The 19,324-nt window shown below is 40.7% G+C and overlaps 1 protein-coding gene across 1 annotated transcript; it reads left to right on the forward strand.

The window, feature by feature from the left end:
• The first annotated feature begins 11,664 nt into the window (after nt 1-11,664).
• On the forward strand, nt 11,665-18,224 carry ftr82 (finTRIM family, member 82). The gene is made up of 7 exons (XM_072692782.1): nt 11,665-12,591; nt 14,404-14,499; nt 14,982-15,215; nt 15,639-15,798; nt 16,398-16,457; nt 16,629-16,697; nt 17,076-18,224. Exons 1-7 carry the CDS (start codon nt 11,995-11,997, stop codon nt 17,594-17,596), a joined length of 1,737 nt encoding a protein of 578 aa, XP_072548883.1. The 5' UTR covers nt 11,665-11,994; the 3' UTR covers nt 17,597-18,224.
• The last annotated feature ends 1,100 nt before the right edge of the window (nt 18,225-19,324 follow it).

The following is a 19,324-nucleotide window of genomic DNA, read 5'->3' on the forward strand; positions in this document are numbered from 1 at the left end:
AGTTGTGTTATTAATAGAAAAAAGACACCAAAAACTATTTTCGAATTAAATTGAGGCCTTGATAAAGTTGTGTCTGAATTATTATCATTTTCATCTCCATAAACAAATAATCAATATAACATGTTAAGTAATTTCTAAAATGGATTAAAATACTTAACTAAAATGATTTGTGTTGTCATGTCTTTAGCAATGATTACTATAAGAACAGGTTTGGTGTTCATGGTCATTCTTTTTTATACAGTGTTTTTACTATTGTTTTACTTTATCCAGACTCTCATTGGAGTTTGGGTGATCAGATGCTGCATTCCACTTAAACTGGGATGGCGCAATTTTTGAGTTTCAAGTAGGAAATTTCAACTGGAAAATCCCCACAAGTTTGGATTTTCTACTCGGAAAGTTGGAAGAGCCGTACCAACCCCGAGTTCAAAATCCAAGATGGCTGCACCGCACATCAACAGTAATAGAAGCTTATACAGTTCATGAGCACTTCCAGATATTTGTATATGTGTCTCGTTAAATTAGTTGTGCACACAGTATACACTTTACATATACACTTCACATATACACAGGACTTTACATAGTTATCCATTTTAAAAAGCTCAAAAGTAACTACACTACCTCACTGGACCTCACTACCCCTAAATATTTATTATTCTTTGTCTGTACTGTATTGTGTTGTCTGTCTGCACTTGTACTGTGTTGCACTTGTGTTTTGTATGCACTGTGTTTATGTTGCACCTTGGTCCTGGAGGAACGTTGTTTACTCTGCATATAGTTGAAATGACAATAAAACCCACTTGACTTGACTTGTATGTCCAACATCTATCTGTGGATGTGTTTCCATGGTGTTTGGATGTTGGATGTATTGCTAACAATTATCTGAATGTTTAACTGGAACACGCTCAACTCAAGTGTGGCGTCATTCCCGGCTCTGACAGCCAACTTCCAATGTAAATGGAACGCAGCACAAATCTGACCTTTACTGAGCCTACTAACAATCTGAATGATGGGTTCCACTTTCCATAATACAGCCGCCATGTTAGGCATAGTCTGAGAATTGTCTACTCTTTTATTAATGTCTTTATGGCTTAGTTATGATTAATTTGCTAATGGAATGCTACTGCTTTATGATGGAAAAAGTCATGTTTCAGGACCAGCATGCCTCAAAGAGTCCATCAGCAATCAGTTTTGTTATCCTGAAATGCATGATATGTTTGGGCCAAATATACAAAACGTGTTCCATTATATCACCAGTCTATTTCCAGCATGCTGTAACTGTAACTGAAGTGTGTGTGGCGTTTAAAATTAGACTGCTCCTCCTTGTCTCTCCTGATTGTGGTGTAACTGGAGCTGCTTCTCGTCCTAGTGCAACACCTTCAAACAGTAGCAGACGTGACTGCACCAAAAGAACATATTGGCTGACTGACCCCACTGTTTATCTTAGGCCATTTTTAGCAAGCTGCAAGACTACGTCTAATCTGGCTTGGCAGTGAAGGCCAGTAGACTGTTTGTCATGTTGCAGTTAAGCATTTTCATAGTTACACAATATACAGTGAGGTCCATAAGGCACGGTATTGGGACAGCGACACAACATTTGCACTTTTACCACTGTACACCCCCTCAGTGGGTTTGAAATGAAGCAAGCAAGAAGTGATTGAAGAGTGGACTTTTAGCTTTAATTCATTTATATTTACTTTTTTTAGGTATTTAGCAGATGGTCTTAGTTTGTTTGTATAGGACAGAATCCAAAGATACCTTAAGCTAGATGCTGCCAAATACAAAATTCAGTATATTCTATAATTCTAGAGAAGAGTATATTCTATAATATAGAGAAGAGTAGTTGGAAGAAAAGAGGATTCTAAGGGGTTTAACAGTAATACTGCACTAACCATTTAGGAACTATGTTTAGGGACTTTACATAGTCACCCATTTTAAAAAGCTTAAAAGTAAGTGGACAGACTATTTATAAACTATTCATGATTATAAGTATTTGGAGTATTTCAATACTAAGTCTAAGTGTAAAATAGTAAGTGTAACCCACAGACTTCAGCAAAGGCTAAATATCCTCCCTCAAGATGCTTGGCCAGGCCTTTACTGCAGCTGTCTTCTGTTGCTGCTTGTGTCTTGAGTCTTTCTGCCTTCACTTTTGTCATCAGTAAGTGAAAAGCTTGTTCAGTTCGCTCTGCCATTTATGATCAGTAAATGTCTTTGTCTCTTGGGTTGCTTTTGCTGTGTTTTGGGTCATTATCCATCTGTATAACGATGTGTCATTCTATCAGTTGTGCAGCATTTGACTGAATCTGAGCAGACAGTATAGCTCTATACACGTCAGAGTTGCTACTTCCACATCATTAATAAACACCAGTGACCCAGTTACACTGACAGTAACACATACCTATGCTATAACAGTGCCTTCATCATGCCTGACAGATAATGTGGTGTGCTTTAGATCATGAATCTTTCTCAATCTTGGTTGAAGGAATTTAGAGATGGAAACGCATGGTAAAAATGTTTCTAACCTCTATGGTTATGGTAAGGGGTTAGTGACAGGGTGAGGGTAAGGGTTCGGTTAAGTTTAGATTACGGTTAAGGTAGGGTTATGGTTAGGTTAAGGGTTAAGATAGGTGTACGTTTAGGTTAGAATTAGGTTTAGGTGTAGTAGGTTAAGTTTAAGTTATGGTTAATGTTATGGTTATGGTTGTGGTTATGGTTAAGGTCAGGGTTGGGTTGGGTTAAGTTTAGCTTGAGGTTAGAATTAGGTTTAGGTGTAGTAGGTTAAGTTTAGGTTATGGTTATGGTTGCAGTAAGGGCTGGGTTAAGTTGAGGTTTAGCTTGATGTTAGAATTAGGTTTAGGTGTAGTAGGTTGAGTTTAGGTTATGGTTATGGTTAGGGTTGCAGTAAAGGCTAGGTTAAGTTGAGGTTTAGCTTGAGGTTAGAATTAGGTTTAGGTGTAGTAAGTTATGGTTATGGTTAAGGTCAGGGTTGGGATTAAGGTATGGGTTGGATTAAGTTTAGGTTAGGTTAAGGTCAGGGTTAGGGTTGCAGTAAGGGCTGGGTATAATTGAGGTTTAGCTTGAGGTTTAAATTAGGTTTAGGTGCAGTTGGTAATGTTAAGGTTATGGTAAAGGTTAGGGTTAGGGTTAGAGTTAAGGTACGGGTTGGGTTGGGTTGGGTTAAGTTTAGTTGAGATTGAGGTTATAGGTTCAGATAATCCATTTTCACTGGTTGCTTTGTAACATTCCCTTTTCAAATCATTAAATCTTTGCGTGTCTCAGTTGTGTCAGTAATTTGTGCATATGCACATTTAGCGAACATTGTATGAATCCTGAAATTGTCTTTTAGCCACATATGTATGATTTTCTCTTGAGACCAGGCTGCTTTTTCTTTAGCAAGAGAAGACTTCTGGGTTCATCCACTGTTATTTTCTGTAGTCTTCCAGACCTTTTGGTGTTACTGAACTTGCCAAAGCATTCCTTGTTTTTAAATATACCAGACAGTTGAACTGACCACTCCTAAAGTTTCTGCTATCTCTCGGATAGGTTTGTTTGTTTGTTTTTTTGTTTTGTTTTTTCTAATGATGGCCTCCTTCACTTGCATTTTACACCTACTTGGATCGAATAATGAGAGTTAACATGAATGGATACCATTGCAAATTCAACACTAGGAATCAAGTCCACACTTTTAATCTTCTTAGTTTATCATGAAATAAAGAGGGAACAGACTGAACCCGGCCATTAAAACTGCTGTTAACTATCCAATTACTTTTGAGTCTGTAAAAATGGAGGGACTGTGTGAAAAATGGCTGTAATGCCTAAATGGTTGATTTTTTTTTTCATTTGTAATCACAACTTGACTGCTTCGTTTCAGACCCACTGAGGTGTTGTACCCATGTTGTACCAGTGCAAAAACACAAAAAAAGGTTTACTGTCCAAACATCGAAGGACCTGACTGTAAAACTTGATAACATACTGTATAGCACTTGATTAATCAGAAGGGACCAAATCATTCTTTAATGGCAGCATTCTTCAATACTGAAGCAGGACACACTTCAAACGTTTTTACAAAGTCATGCAATGGAAACTTTTTTAAATCAGTGGTGAAACAGCTGTCCACAACAGATGAGGTTTTTATGATTTTTTAGTTTACGATACGCTTCGTGGTGCAGTATCTCTCTTTCCATTACCTCAATGCACCTGAAACGAGGCTACGTTAGACCAGCTCCAGCGTTTGTAGACCCTTTCTTTCTGGTTTAGGGTATTTTTCCCTGCAGTTTCACTCTCTGCAACCTGCTCACTCCCACCTGGCCTTTCTCCAAGCGTCTAGCAACACACACACCCTGCATTCTGCGTCTCAGCCAAAACTCACAAAGGTAACCATTGTTCGAGGGAAACACTTGTAAATACCTTGTCTCCATGCACTGACCAATCTAATGCACAGAAGCAAGTCCTCCAGTTCTACATTAGCAACGACCATTATGCATGTGCACACTCCGTATGTACTCGGCCACTCGGATGCACATACCTGCACATGGAGGTGCGTGGACACACACTTACAGATTCACAAACACATGTGCATCAATTACACAAAGAGACACATGCACACTTGTATGCACAGACATGCATGCATGCATACACCCCTTACACATGCTCTTAAAAAGTATTTGGACACTTCCGCCATACATTCTCATTGTGTTAGGAAACATATTGTCACTGTCATGCAAAAACCTGTATTGCCAAAATGGCAACTTTACTTAACTTTCAATAAAAGTCAATGTAGAAAGATTTTATTCCAAGTTAATCTTTAATTATTAACTGGCATTATGTCAGTTTTCCTAACAGCAGCCATATATACATATATGCACACAAATTGGTGTTACTATATATGAGAGAATGTCCATTACCTTCTGCATTACCGTAGCAAAGTTATACCACACTTAACCTAACCCCTAAACCTTACCCATATCCAAATACAAAAAACCTCTTTTAGATAACCCTTAAACAGCCTATGGACCACCAGCGTCCCGAAAGTGGTATTACAAACTTCTGTTACCAAAGAATAGCCCCACCAGTTTGTACAGAAGTCCCTGTAGTTACTGTGTAATACGCCTTAGTGTGTAAAAAGCCTTTCTGCATTAGGGGTTAAAGTTATTTGTGGTAGGCCTGCAAAAATAGCTTTACTTGTACAAAATGTAACATTTTTATATCTTTGAAAGGACAAATTCCACCCAGAAATCGTAGGCAGGTAAAGTTTGGATTTGCATGGTATTTTGGGAGTTGTACCTTTCTATTGCTTTGGTATCAGCAGTTCTGTTGCCCCTGCTCTCATTTGCTTGCTGCCGCACATAGAGAAAGTGGTTTACATACACTCAGTTTCCTTTCTCTATTCTTTATCTCTCACTGTTCTGTTTGCAGTGAGACTAATAAAAATAAGCAACATTTCTGGCTTTCTTCTACTTTATTTCAACTCATGAAGCCATGGTGGATCGGACGAGGACGGTGTGCCGCCATTGTTGGACAGTTTTAGGGTGTGCGTGCAGAAACAGGCATGCAAGCAATGCTAACGTTGCTACAATACAGGCTGTACCAACTATCTCAAGGGTAAGTATAAATAAAGTCTTTTGTTCCCAATGGTACTGTCATTGTACCGAACCATTAGGTCCAAACTGTGGTGTGACCTTTGTGTCCTGTTAAATCCTCTGTAATTTCTTTATTCTTTTTTATTCCCAATTTCAGTCGAGCCACTTAACCCACCCACTCAGTAGAACTGCACCTATCATTCGCAATGCTCTGTGCAGTAGGAGGGTAGGGATACATGTAAAGTCAGCCACTGCAGCCACGGTCTCTTTTCGAACACTGCCAATGTGCTTGGAGAAAAGTGCCGGATCCCCTGCCGACAGATGCCTGTGCCGAGCGGCATCATGATGAGAGTGATGAGGGCAGAGAGTGCCATCTACCCACCCAGAAATAGCATGGCCAATTGTGCCCTCTCAGGCTCCGGCTGCTGAAAGCAAAGTAGCATAATATGGGGTTCAAACTCAATCCTCGGGCCATAGTGTCAGTGTCTTAGTCTGCTGAGCCACTCTGAGTGTTGTATTTTCCATACTAAAGAAAATATCCTTCCATACATCCATCCATCTTATTATCTGCTTCTTCCTGGTCAGAGTCACGGGGATCTGGTGCCTACCAATGGGCACAAGGCAGGAATGGACAGGGTGCCACCTTTAAAAGAATAATTCAGTAAAAACTTTAATGGTTAGGTTACATGTTTGGTATCTGACATGCTTATTTTGTTTAGGTCAGGAGATGCTGGCCTGGTGTTGATAACAATTGCTGCAGTTAGACTGTCACCAATCACATCTCAGTAAATCATGCTGTGTGAGTTAAAATGGTTTCCGGTTACAAGAAACAGCTGCCACATCAAGTAAGTTGTACTATGTTTCAAACCACATCAGTTTATCTGTTCAAAGCTACTGGATGCATTTTTAACTAGTTAAGAGATGTTTTTGGGCATATTGGATCTGACTTTCTGCTGAACTATTCATTTAAAGTACATTTAAAAGCAATAGATTTTGCACTCAAATAGGAATTTAAAGGATTTCATCTTTTCCTGCTGATGTATTTTATAAAGGCTTTCTATGTTTGTACCCAAGTAAACAGCATTTGTATACTTAGTCCACCCCTGCAGAGAGCTGAACACAAGTACTCATGTACGCACATTCCCAGCCATACGTGTACATTTGCATGCACACACACACTTACACACACACTCACAGTCCTCTTAGTCATTAACCCATTGGAGCATGGCCTGTGACCTGTGGTATAGGCAAGGAAGTACAGCACATCCTGCTGGCTTCAGTCTGAGAGTGGGAACCCACAGCTTTTTAAGTACTGCAAACTGTATGGGGTCAGGCTGAGGTTGCATCAGAGCAACCAAGTGTTCACAGAAGTCTTGTTTACACCACTGCTGCCTCATTGGATATGCTGTATCCATAACAAGACATTTCCCGCTGTACCACGTCCGGTTCTTCGCCAACAAGAACTGCCAAGGTCACCAGAGCTTCAAAAGAAGCTGCTTTTCCACCTACAAGCTGCCCTCTGACACCAACATGAGACCCACCTACTTAAACCACAATATTAAAGACATCGAAGTACACGTGTTGGAGTGGAGGAGAGAAGGGCCTCCACCCTGAGAAGGCTTCACCTTACTCTGCGTCAGTTTAATCAGTAGTCACACACAGACAATCACAGGAAAAGCTCTGCGCTGCAGCCTTTCCTGGAATCCGATCAACTCAGAAAAAAAGAGGAAGGAAAGAGAAAACTGGCTTATCAGAAACCGCACCAAATAAGGAGCGAGGCGAAACCATCTACAGAATGATGTAAGATATGCATGGAGAGGCGGGGCTAATAAAACCGGTCTGCCACGACCAGTCAAAGTTTAACAAGTGTCAATGTGTCACAGCCTTCTCACCTGCAATCTGGACTGAACCATTTCTAACCCCTTACACTGCAGCTGGGTTAGCGAGACATCATCCAGTTGATTCTAGGAATTATTCAGCAACCTCTGTGACACTAATATGATGTGTAGTATTGAGGGTTAGCACATGCACAACATTCAAAAGTTTGGAATCCCTTTTTGATTTGTTTATATAACCAAATTACATATCGTCACTGTCATGCAAAAACCTTGTCTCATGCAAAAATCTCTATGTTTGCTGCTTTTGACTTTTTGACATAATGTGAATCTGGCAGTCGTTCTTTACATTGAGTCAAATAGTCCAATAGAAATGCCCCAAAATGACTTGGAATAAAATCTTTTTACATAGACTTTTAGTTGAAGTGCCATTTTAGAGATACAAGGGTTTTATATGACAGTGAGAATCCATAAGTATATTATATTATATAACCTATTTTATATACTGTAAAACAATACATATTTAATAGTTCAAGGTGGTTTTAACAGTTTATGTCCATATTTAAGGCCATATTTGTATTTTGCAACAAGGAAATGCATGTATAAATAAAATACTGTGGTAATCTGTTTATATGAATAATATAGGAATTCATTAGGAATGTTTATAGGAATGGTAATTTTAGTATTGCTTCACACAGTCATTAAAGAACCATCTGCAACCCTGTTTATCATGCTGGGCATACCTAAAACACAATTGTTTTGAACAATTTAATGGCTGTTTTTAGAGCAGTTTGGTGTGAAATGGTTAATTGTAGAGAAACTTACGATCTGATTTCTTTACAGTGGTGGTTACTGGAATAACTAGATGGTTAGTACACTTACGTGTCTTCTGAGTTTCAGATGTAATTATTATGGTAAATGGCAAAATAGTTGTAAATCTGAAGAAAAAAAAGTTCTTTTGACATCTGTACAATGTCCTGCATGTGCCTATTTGTCATGAATGTACTTAGAAAAATATATTTTAGGCCAAAAACCTATAAATCTATACAAACCTAGCATAAAAACAATGTCTCAGGCAGGTGATGTATTTATATCCATTTTGTGTAGCAGTTCTGCAAAGTACCTTTTATAGGTATTAAATGCTTCAGACATGTGGTTTCTGTTACTACCACTGAAAATTCTCAGTGCATTTCTCTAGAAAGAATTTCACCTAAAAACAACTCAACAAATGACTTTGTTAGATTCTTAAAATGTAATTCTGCAGAAAGTTTTTTTTCTTTATTTATTATTTATTTAAAGCTTCCTGCTAGTTCTATTATATGAGACCTAATTTGCACAGATGGTTTATTGGATATATTATATTAGTATTTTTGGTGCAGTATTTTGTGCTAATCTTGATGCATTTATATTACCAATTCAATGCTGCTTCATTAACATGCACCTACTAAGACGTTTTTCAAAACTGTGTCAATAAGCAGATTGTATAAGGTGGATTAAATCCTGTTGAATGATGTGTCTGACTCTTGGTGTTTCACACAAACATGCTCCCAAGCCAAGCCCCCAAGTGGGGATGTCGTTTCTATGGCTATGCAAATGCAAGGTGAACCATTGAAACTAAAGGCTCCTGAGGCATTGTATAGCAGAAAAGCATTACACAGCCTGTGCAAAGGTACACAGAGTCATTCATCTCTTTCACCTTCAAAAGGAAGTAGGTGTCAAGTGGTGAAAGTAGGCTTTTAACGCTGGGAGAGGGCGACATCTATGAGCTGGTGACCACAAAGCATTAAACCAGTATCAGATGATCTAATATCATACATATCTGATTGCCAAATGTGCGACTCACGATGACGTGGACGCTTACTCTTACTAGTCACTATGTGGCTATAGAATGTTGCTCTCGACGTTCCTGTGCATTCATGAGAAGTACATATTCAGAGACTAAAGGATCAGCAAACAAACATGACTGGAATTCATGCCTAAGGAAGGTCAGATTCCACTGTGAAGTAAGAGCCACAGCCTGATTCATTCACCGTAGCTTCACCTCTCACTTCCGAAACTAGACAAAATACAAACGTCTACAGCGTGTGTAAATGAAACTCAAACATTTGTCACTGAGACAGACAAAACAACGTCTCCAGACATAGCTAAGTGTTACCAAAATACTATGCCAAGACTATGTCTGTTTATATGTAAAGCTTGAGTTCATTGTTAGGGCATGTGCCCAGGACACTCTTGGGCAGCAAAAAACTTTTTTCACCAGTAGTACCACCATGACCCTCCGATCTAGTTGTTGTGCCTATTTTGTAGCAGTTTGGTGACCTGCCTCCTGCTTCCTATCCATAATAATCCTTAGTAAGTGGACTATTGTGCTAATATTCAATAAGAAAGTGTTGGAGTATTCATTCAACACACACATTTGTTATTGTGGGTTCTTTGAAATGTAAAAACAGGACTGAATAAATACTGCTGTGTCGTTATACAGTATATTGCATATTATCTTATTTTTACATTGTATCATATGTTGTTTTAAATATACATTGTTTCTGTCACTCAAACACCTTGTATCTTCAATATGGCAACTTTAAAGGGGAGAAAAAACCCTTTTAATCATAAATGAAAGTTCATTTAGGAGGATTTTGGAGCATTGCATCTGGTCCATTCATCATGAAATGATGAAAAAGTGGCAAAAGTAAAAATCGATGGGCAGTATCAACATATCTTTGCTGTCCAATGAAAAACATGTATCTCCAAAATGGTGACTTTACAGGAGAAGGCAAAATGTTCTTAACTTTGAATGAAAGTCAATGTAACATAAGAATGTATTAATTACAGTAATTTAGAACATGTCTATTGATCTGTTTATGAAGTATTTATACACTATACAGAGCAGCTGCAGGGTTCAAACCATGGAGAAAACTAAAAACAGACAAAAAATGGAGATACATGGTTTTCATTGGACAGCAGCAATGTATATTATGTATAGCCATCTGCCATTTACAACAGTAATGGCCACTTTCTTGGACAGGGATTAACCCTACCATATATGCGTACATATATACGTATATATACGTTTTGAAAAAATTTTAAAGTTGGATTGAGATATATTTATACCAAACTTTACAATATTTTAATATATTAATGAATAAAATAAACAACTGGCCAATAAACAGTTCATTAAGAACTATGCCAAAGTGGTTAGTGTCACCTATCAGTATTTTTCTGACACCGAAACTCAATTCCAAAGTCCATTTATTTATCTGTAGGCCTAATACTGTGAGACTGTGCTGCCATGGCCAGACTGCCTCTCCCCTCAATCAAAATAGAATTGCAGAACTGTTACCATGAAGCAAGAAGAAGATCTATCCATCTATCTAATCTATTTTATCATCTCTCAATTTCAGGTTTCAGAATTGACTTCCAAGTAATTGTTCTAGCACTTTTAGGTCCCTGAAATCCATTCCAAATAGATGCCTCAGATAATGTTATCATGTGATATCAAACGCCAGCACACATGACAAATCTATGCCAAAAAGGCAGAAACCGTTGGCTGTTTCCACAACTATTTCACAGGATAATTACACATGCCTGCTCAGCAACTGCATCATGAGACAAGTTCTACCAGCTTCAGTTCAGATATGACTCAAACTTCTCAATCTTCTTCGAGAGTCAACAACTGTTACTATTGTTTATTTAGTTCTATGAGAATCACCACACCCCCTTGTTTGTAATAAAGTGCTGGTTTCAGTGTTGACGTCTGATAAAGATAGGTCCCTTGTAGTGAGAATCCATGTAATTACATAATCTCATTTTTTTGTACTGTCAGCTGAAATGGCCAAAAGGTGCTGAGTAGATATTACTCAGCTAAAGAATATGTCATAAAATAATTGAAATGGGGACAGACAGCTGTGAAGGAATACAGTGGGTAGATTACAGCAAACACAAGCACATCAAAGTTACTGATAAACGCTGCAAATAGTGGTAAATAATTAACCAGTTGTGGATGGCATCAGATTACTGAAAGTGTCCTTTGGCTCCCAGCTCGCCTCTACTAAAAGTGAAAATGGCCAACTCACTCTAGAGCATGCATTGAGCGTATCTGTGTCTTTATTAAGGCACTCTAGGTTTTTTTCCTGGGTCTCCCCTGTAGTACAATTCACTCATTCTCAACAGCCCTGCCCTTTTTCCTTCACTCCGCCCTCCACACTCTCCCGCTCTCTCTGTCTCTTAAGGCTCCAGCAGTCCTGGCTCAACTTGTTTGTCTGAACCAGGCTGTGCTCTCTCTCTCTCGCTCCCTCTCTCTCTCTCTCTCTCTCTCTCTCTCTCTCTCTCTCTCTCTCTTTCACACACACACACACACACACACTCTCTCTCTCTCTCCCTGCAGGAAGGGGAGGGCTCCGTCTGCTTTCAATCAATAACTTGTGGAATTCAGAAATACAAGTAGGTCCTGTCTCCGATTGTCCCGTTCCCTCAGCTGCAAGCTTCCAGGACTTTGGCTTCTCCTTCTCCATTCTCACTTGTGAACGGACTCTCTTCCCGTAGACAGGTGTTTGGACACCTTCAGGCCGTTGCCTAAGGTAACCATGGCTGAGCCCATGTCTCCGGATTACTTCAGCTGCCACCTGTGCGCAAGCCTCCTTAGGGACCCTGTGGCCATTCCCTGCGGCCACAGCTTCTGCATGGACTGCATCAGTGGCTACTGGAATGAGGCAGACTACACAGGCATCTACATCTGCCCTCAGTGCAGGATCACCTTCACGCAGAGGCCAGTGCTCCGGCCCAATGCCACCCTGACCAAAGTGGCCGAGAAGATCAAGAAGACTGGCCTGAACCTCAACCTGCCTCTAGCGCCTCCGAGCAATGGAAGCTTTGCCGGTCCCTCTGACGTCCCATGTGACTTCTGCACGGGCAAGAAGCTCAAAGCTGTCAAGTCATGCCTCAACTGCCTTGCCTCGTACTGCGAGAAACACCTGAAGCCCCACTACGAGTCGGCCACCTTCAAGAGGCACAAGCTGGTGGACGAGCTGGGCAACCTGGACCGGAAGATCTGCCCACAGCATCAAAAGAGTCTGGAGCTCTTCTGCCGCACCGACCAGATGTGCATCTGTGCCATCTGCACCGTGAGCGAGCACAAGGGACATGATATAGTGTCTGCTGAAGCAGAGAGGAGCGAGAAACAGGTGAGTTCTTCGGAGTGAGACTCTGTGATTAAGGCAGAAGCTGATACTGAGAAGTGCAGGAGTGGTTTATTTACAGTAGCAACAACTGAGGTGTGTCTCTGGGCTTAACCATTAGACTGCATGCTTATTACTGAGTCAGTATTATGAATTAGAAACCCATCAATTACTTGTGAATTGATATGCAAGCAAAGAATTAAAGCATGAGTCCAGGTGCAAAAGCTTGTAGTTGTAGTAGGCATGAAGAGTGAGGAGATGGTTGGATGTCTGTAGTGATCTGCTGAAGTATCCCAGACTTATCTTAAATTCTGGCTTTCTGACGAAACACTATAATGACTTTTCTGTCAAACCAGTTTAACGGGATCCAAAATATGCTAGTGGAGTACAAAATGTACTCAAAATGTAGCATAGAGGGTAATGGCAATGATGAAATCACACATACTGAACAGAGGGACAACTACTGGAACAAAAGTCACCAGTACTTCCCGCCGAGTTGTCACACCCTGGCGGACAGCTCAAAACCACACAGGGAGTGTCCCTGCTGCATGTTAGTCAAAGGTTAAGTGGCTGAAAACGTGTTCTGAGTGGGCTTTGCTCTGGAAATGTTCTGTGTGTGTTTTTGTCTCAGAGAAGAATAGTTTTTATGTAGTTGGAAATGAGCGGAATGGGAAAGGGATGGTAAGTTACAGGGAGAGGCAGATCCCACAGATAAAGGAATGTGAGTCTGTGGAGATCAGGATGGAGCTTACACACCCCACACACCCCATCCCCCCACACTATCAGAAGGAGAGAGAGATTGTACTTTGAACTCCTGCGAAACTGCTACAGCCATCACCCACCTCAGCAGACACATACCATTGGGAGATGTTGAGACTGCAGATTTGCAGTCATTTCCTTCACCAATTTCTACTGTGTTGAATTTTCTGAAATCTCCGAAGAGCCCTATTCGATTGTCTCTGTTCTTGAAGGTGGTCTAGAGGTTCGCTACAGGCAGGAACCTTAAGATCAGTTTAAAAAGGGTGTATTATGAGAGAGTGTATTCATAGGGTCATTGATACCAGTCTATGTTAAGAAAAAAAGTGTAAATAGTCCACATATATTAGTTTTACTTTTTAATATCAGGTCTTCGTTATTGCTGGCAATTGATGCAGCATCGGTTGGCTAAACTATGAAGGAACCTCAATGCTTTGCGTTGTCCTTTGCCAGAGCAAGGACCAGCAGGTACTAACTGCAAATGGTTTGTTTATTCTGCTGGGACCAGAGGGATCTTATCCCAGATTTAAGACCCCCTGTTTTTCATCTCTCTCTCTCTCTCACACACACACAGACACACAGGCACACACCACACACTCCCTTTATTCACCCCCTTCCCAGATTCTCCACATTCCTTTAAGCTTATCTTGAAGAATGGTTCGGTGGGCTTTTGCTGAAACCTTGCCCTAAAGGCCCCTCTTCATTCTCTAAGGGGCCAGGGCATATGCACCTTGAAATGCCTCTCCACAAGGCGGGCCTGGCCAGTTTCGCATTCTTGACGTGGTTGACATTCCTGCGCGCCCTTTTCTTCCCTCTGTCTTCACAGATAAAGGTGCCCATATCGAGCAGGTTCTGCAAATAACAGTGATTACTAATGAAGTACAGGCACTCTAGGTGTGAATGTTTCCACCTCAGCAAACAACTGGACAAGCTCACACAGACATGTTGAAAAATACTGTGAAAAGAAAGACAAGCAGTCAACGTGACCATGAAGGTAGAGCTGTATCAGCTCTGTAATTCAAACAGTGATCAAGGAGCGTTGTCTTGTTTTGTGTATTCCAGAAACTTCTCGGAGTGTCCCAAGCAGAAATCAAGCAAAAATGCCAGCAGAGGACCAAAGAGCTGGAGGAACTGAAGACAGCTGTGGACTCACTGAAAGTAGGCCACAATTTCGACTTAAATCTTTATAATAATATCTTTATAAAATGGTGCCCGGTGCTCAAATCAAAGGCATAGTGTAACATACTGAACCCAACAAAAAAAGCCCAAGGGCAGAGCTTTATACAGCCATGAATGACAGTGGCCTGGGGGTGAAATCTTATCTCTTTAGTAACTCTATAACTGCTTTGGGTAAGGGAAAACAAATAAACCTTGAGGCTTGGCCATAAGTGTCCTTTTGTTTGATAAAATAGAAACTAGCCTAGTTGTTGACACATTGTGCCTGAAACTAACGGACTAATATACACTGAGGCATGATGCTGAAGGTCAGGCATAGACATGGAAGACTGTTCCAAGTTCAGATATTAAAAACAAAACACACAACATGATTCCATTCTTGTGCTGTGGTCTAGGCTTGAGCAATCAGCCAATGGTTAGGCCTTCGTTATTTTTGGCTAAAGTGTTTTGTAAATGTCTTTTAGAGCTCGGCTCAGAGGGCCATGGCAGAGAGCAAGAAGATGTTTGACGAGATGATCACCTCCATTGAGAGAATGAGGTCAGAAGTCACCAAGCTGATCAACATCAACGAGAAGGCGGCATTCAGCCAGGCTGAAGGGCTTATGGAACGCCTGGAGCAAGAGATTGAGGAGCTCAAGAAGAAGGAGACAGGCCTGAAGCAGCTCTACAGCACTGAGGACCACATCCACTTCTTACAGGTAGAGAGAGAGACCAATGGTCTGATCTGATTGCTTCTGATCTAGAAAAATAGCTCTACTATTGCAGTGGTTCCCAACCTTGATCATGGAGTACCTCTGCTTCTATATCTTTTACCTATCCTTACACTTTCACTTAAAAGGCCTTGAGGTTTAGGTGTGTTCCAGCAGGGAAAATACCCAAATCAATAGGGCAGAGGTACTGTAGGACTAAGATTGTATACCACTATCAGAACTTCTCTAGCACTACTGAATTACTGGATTCATTAACCAAAATAGCCTATTGACAATAGATTAGTCCTCATCTTATCAGCAGAGAAAGGAATCATACTTTGCTAAGTGGATTCAACAGCCTGCTTTGGTTATTTTAGACAAGCCGCCCTACCAGTGCTCTTCTGATCAGTACCACTTGTTGTTTTCCTCCAGAATTTCAACTATCTCTGCACCCCAACTGATGACGGATTCATTCCCAAAGTGTCTCTGAACCCGGACTTCTCATTCAGCACTGCCAGGAAAGCTGTAGCAGAAATCAAAGAGAGGCTTGAGGAGCTGGGCAGGGAGGAACTGCTGAAGATTTCAAAGTCAGGTCAGAAAACACCACTACCGACACCACTGCAAGCATGTAGTCATTGTGAGAATTAATGGAACATGTGCTAATCAGTACAGTACTACTGTCTTTCCATTAACTGAACGTAAATAAAGTAAATGGAAGTGAACAAATACTCAACAAACTGTAGTGGTAGATGGGGGCATTTTACTAGGACATAGGGACCCTGATTCTTCTCTATAGGAAAGGAAAAGGACACAGTATAAAAACTGTGGTCTTTTTCACACAACCATGACCTTCTGTTCTTTAACTTAACAAGCATCTAATATGAGGAGGACATTAATCCGGCTGCAAAAAAATGCAGGCGACACCGGGCTGCCATGTGATCAAGTTGAAAAAGCAAATAGTGCTAGGAAGCATGACCAGCGTGTGGTGCACAGTAGGAACTGCTCTGACAGGGTAAAGCAAGCCGTTTACAAACACCCTTAGTCCAAGGGAAGGTGTTATGCAATGAGATTGGAACTGCTGATTAGGCAGCTTTGCAAGTGTAACTCCTTGCTGTATTTCACATCCAATAATAACAAATGGATTGTGATTCAGAAGTCCCTGACACAGGCCTTTTTTCTGGTGTCTTACAGTGAATGAAGTGCCTGTTTACACTCTGGAGAACCGCACTGTCCGAGAGAAGAGCAGCCGAGGTAAGCTTTTAGCATTCATATATATAAATGTATGTTCTAAATAACGGTAAATCATTATAATACATGGTGACGTGAAACTTGTCACGACAGAGAATATGGCAGCTGATATAACAGCACGTATACAGTACTTGTATAAACATGTTTACTTTGTATTTTCTCTTGTACGTCTAGTCAAAGAGGTTCATTCCGTGGACAGCGCCCCTCCTTCACAACCCAGGAGCCGGTCTGAGTTTCTGAAATGTAAGTAGGTTATCTTATTATATCAAAGAGTGCTTTCTTTAGGCTGAATGAGTCCAATCGTTCTCAGGTGACATACAGTCCCTTGTAGTTCACAATGCTTCCCAACTTCTTAGTTGCCCTCCTCTAACAATAGTACAAGACATGCTATACAATAGCCCTGTGTGGTCCAGACATTCATAATCTACACTCTTACAAATAACAGTGTCAAAAGGTATTCTTTGAAGTGATACGCAAGTGTAAAGAACTCTCTGAACCTCTAAGCAATGTAAAGGCCTATTTAAGAACCATACGCAAGACCCAAGAACCAGGCCAAGAAACGTCACTTTTTACATGTGCAACCTACTGGAATTGATTGAGTTTCTTTGTCCTTGCCTGCAGACTTCTGCCAGCTCCGACTGGACCCCAGCACGGCCTATAAAGAGCTCTACCTGTCTGAGAGCAACAGAAAGGTGACGCGAACCCGCAACCTGCAGCCCTACTCGGACAATCCTGAGCGCTTCGACAGTTTCGCCCAGGTGCTGTGCCGCGAGGCCCTGTCCGGTGGCCGCTACTACTGGGAGATCGAGTGGAACGGAGAGTTCTCCGTGGGAGTGGCTTATCGGGGCATTAGCCGTAAGGGCAAAGGGTCCCTATGCTTGCTGGGGTACAACGATAAGTCCTGGAGCCTCCTCTGCTCCGACACAGGCTACTCAGCCTGGCATAACAGGGTGGATAAAGCCATCAGCGCCCCCCACTCTCCCAGGCTAGGGGTCTACCTGGATCACAGTGCTGGGCTTCTGGCCTTCTACAGCATTGCTGAGACCATGACATGTCTGCATCGCTTCGAGACCATGTTTACTGAGCCCCTGTATCCCGGATTTGGTGTCGGAACGTCTGTCAAGATCTGCCAGTTGAAATGAACATAAGGATTTATAAGCATCTTTTAGAAAGAGTCCCAAATGAAGGACTGGATATTTTCAAGAGTGTTTGTTTTTCATTTGCTATTTTTCTACGCCATATGTTATGTTTTATATCAATTTCAGCCTTCACTGAAGCCATTACAGTTTTACTTTGTGAAAAAGCAACACTTTTTAAAACTAATTTGATTCACAAATCGCAGCAGTTCCTTAAGGCCTACACAAAAAAGATGCTTCAAATGGTTCTTTAAGCGCTGCCACAAAAGAGCCACTTTCGGTGCCATAAAGAACCATGTTTGTAATAGAGATGTGTACGTCTGAAGACCCTTTAGAAGGTCTAAAGAACCTTTAGTTGATGTAAAGGTTTGGTACCAATTTATAGGTTGTTCTTTTAAGAAACATGGTTCTTTATGGAACTAAAAGTGGTTCCTCTATGATTGCTAAAATGACCATTTGAGTGTAGACAGAAAATCACTAAAATCTAAACTCAAGCCTTGCCATGTTATGCTGTTCTATTAATATTGTTTTAAATACTAAACCTTGTATTTATCCAAACACCAGGTGCCACATGCCTATTTGTGTTATTCAATGACCTCTTGATATTCTGAATAAAGGTTTTTTAATTGTCAAACATGTGTTTGTATATTGTAAATGCTATTTTTGGACAATGGCGCTTAGACGTCAACTGCAATCTCTGTTGAAAGGGTTCAATTGTGGTGGTGAAAATAACTGCTATTTCTGAGCATCTACACAAGTAGATATTTGGTAAATATGAAATTACAACACGTTACTTCTGTACTGTGCCATATTCTCAAATGAAACATGGTATTGAGGTGGGCCTCTGAGCCAGCTCAGCATTTCATTAGGGAGTTTTAACCCCATTTCAAAAATTAAACTTAATTCAATGTTTAAGAGGTAAACAAAGTCATTAAGAATGGTTTGTGAAATGGTGATTTGTAGGAAAACTGGCAGGGAAACTCTTATTTACAGTGGAGATGATAGGAGCCAGGGTACTCATTGTCTACAATGCAGAATTGTAATTATATTTACTATCCAACATGTCTAATGATCCAGCGTTAGGATGGGTCACTGGGCTAGTACAGTATTTCATTGGTGGGAGGGAGAGAAAATAAAACATGATACATGATGTTATTGGTTAACATTAATTTTCCCCACCCGTTGGTGCATGGAGATGTAGCCAAAAGACATTTCAGAGGCATGCAGATCATTACTTTTTGATGACAGATTACAGGAAAACAAGAATTTTGCCCCTATCATGTTTAAAATGACACAGTATGAACTAACTTACTAATTAACGGTACATTTTGATATTAACTCCACCAGTTTCATGACAGATTTAAGTTACACTGACACGAATTCATTTAGACACTTCAGCTTCCAAATTCTTCAAGCCATTTACACAATGAACATTGTACGACTATTCTATCTAGGCAAATCTACACAACCTACTTACATCTGGCTTTTTGCCACTGACTGTTCTTCCAGTCTGCACTGTGTCTGTGAATTTTAGGAAGGAAACACGCTCCCAGCCCTTTCCTTTGGTGTTCCTTCAGTGAAACTTCAGAGATGGGGCCAGCAAACCTCTCAAGTAAACGTTCTGAATCACCTTTCTGCTGAACAACCACTGCAGCTGTAGCATTTCTCTGTACAGCTGGGCAATGCAACGCAGTTGGCTCTCAGTCCCTTATTTCCAGGCACTAACATACTGAT

Source organism: Salminus brasiliensis, chromosome 1, assembly GCF_030463535.1.
Source record: "Salminus brasiliensis chromosome 1, fSalBra1.hap2, whole genome shotgun sequence".
NCBI classification, from domain to species: domain Eukaryota; kingdom Metazoa; phylum Chordata; class Actinopteri; order Characiformes; family Bryconidae; genus Salminus; species Salminus brasiliensis.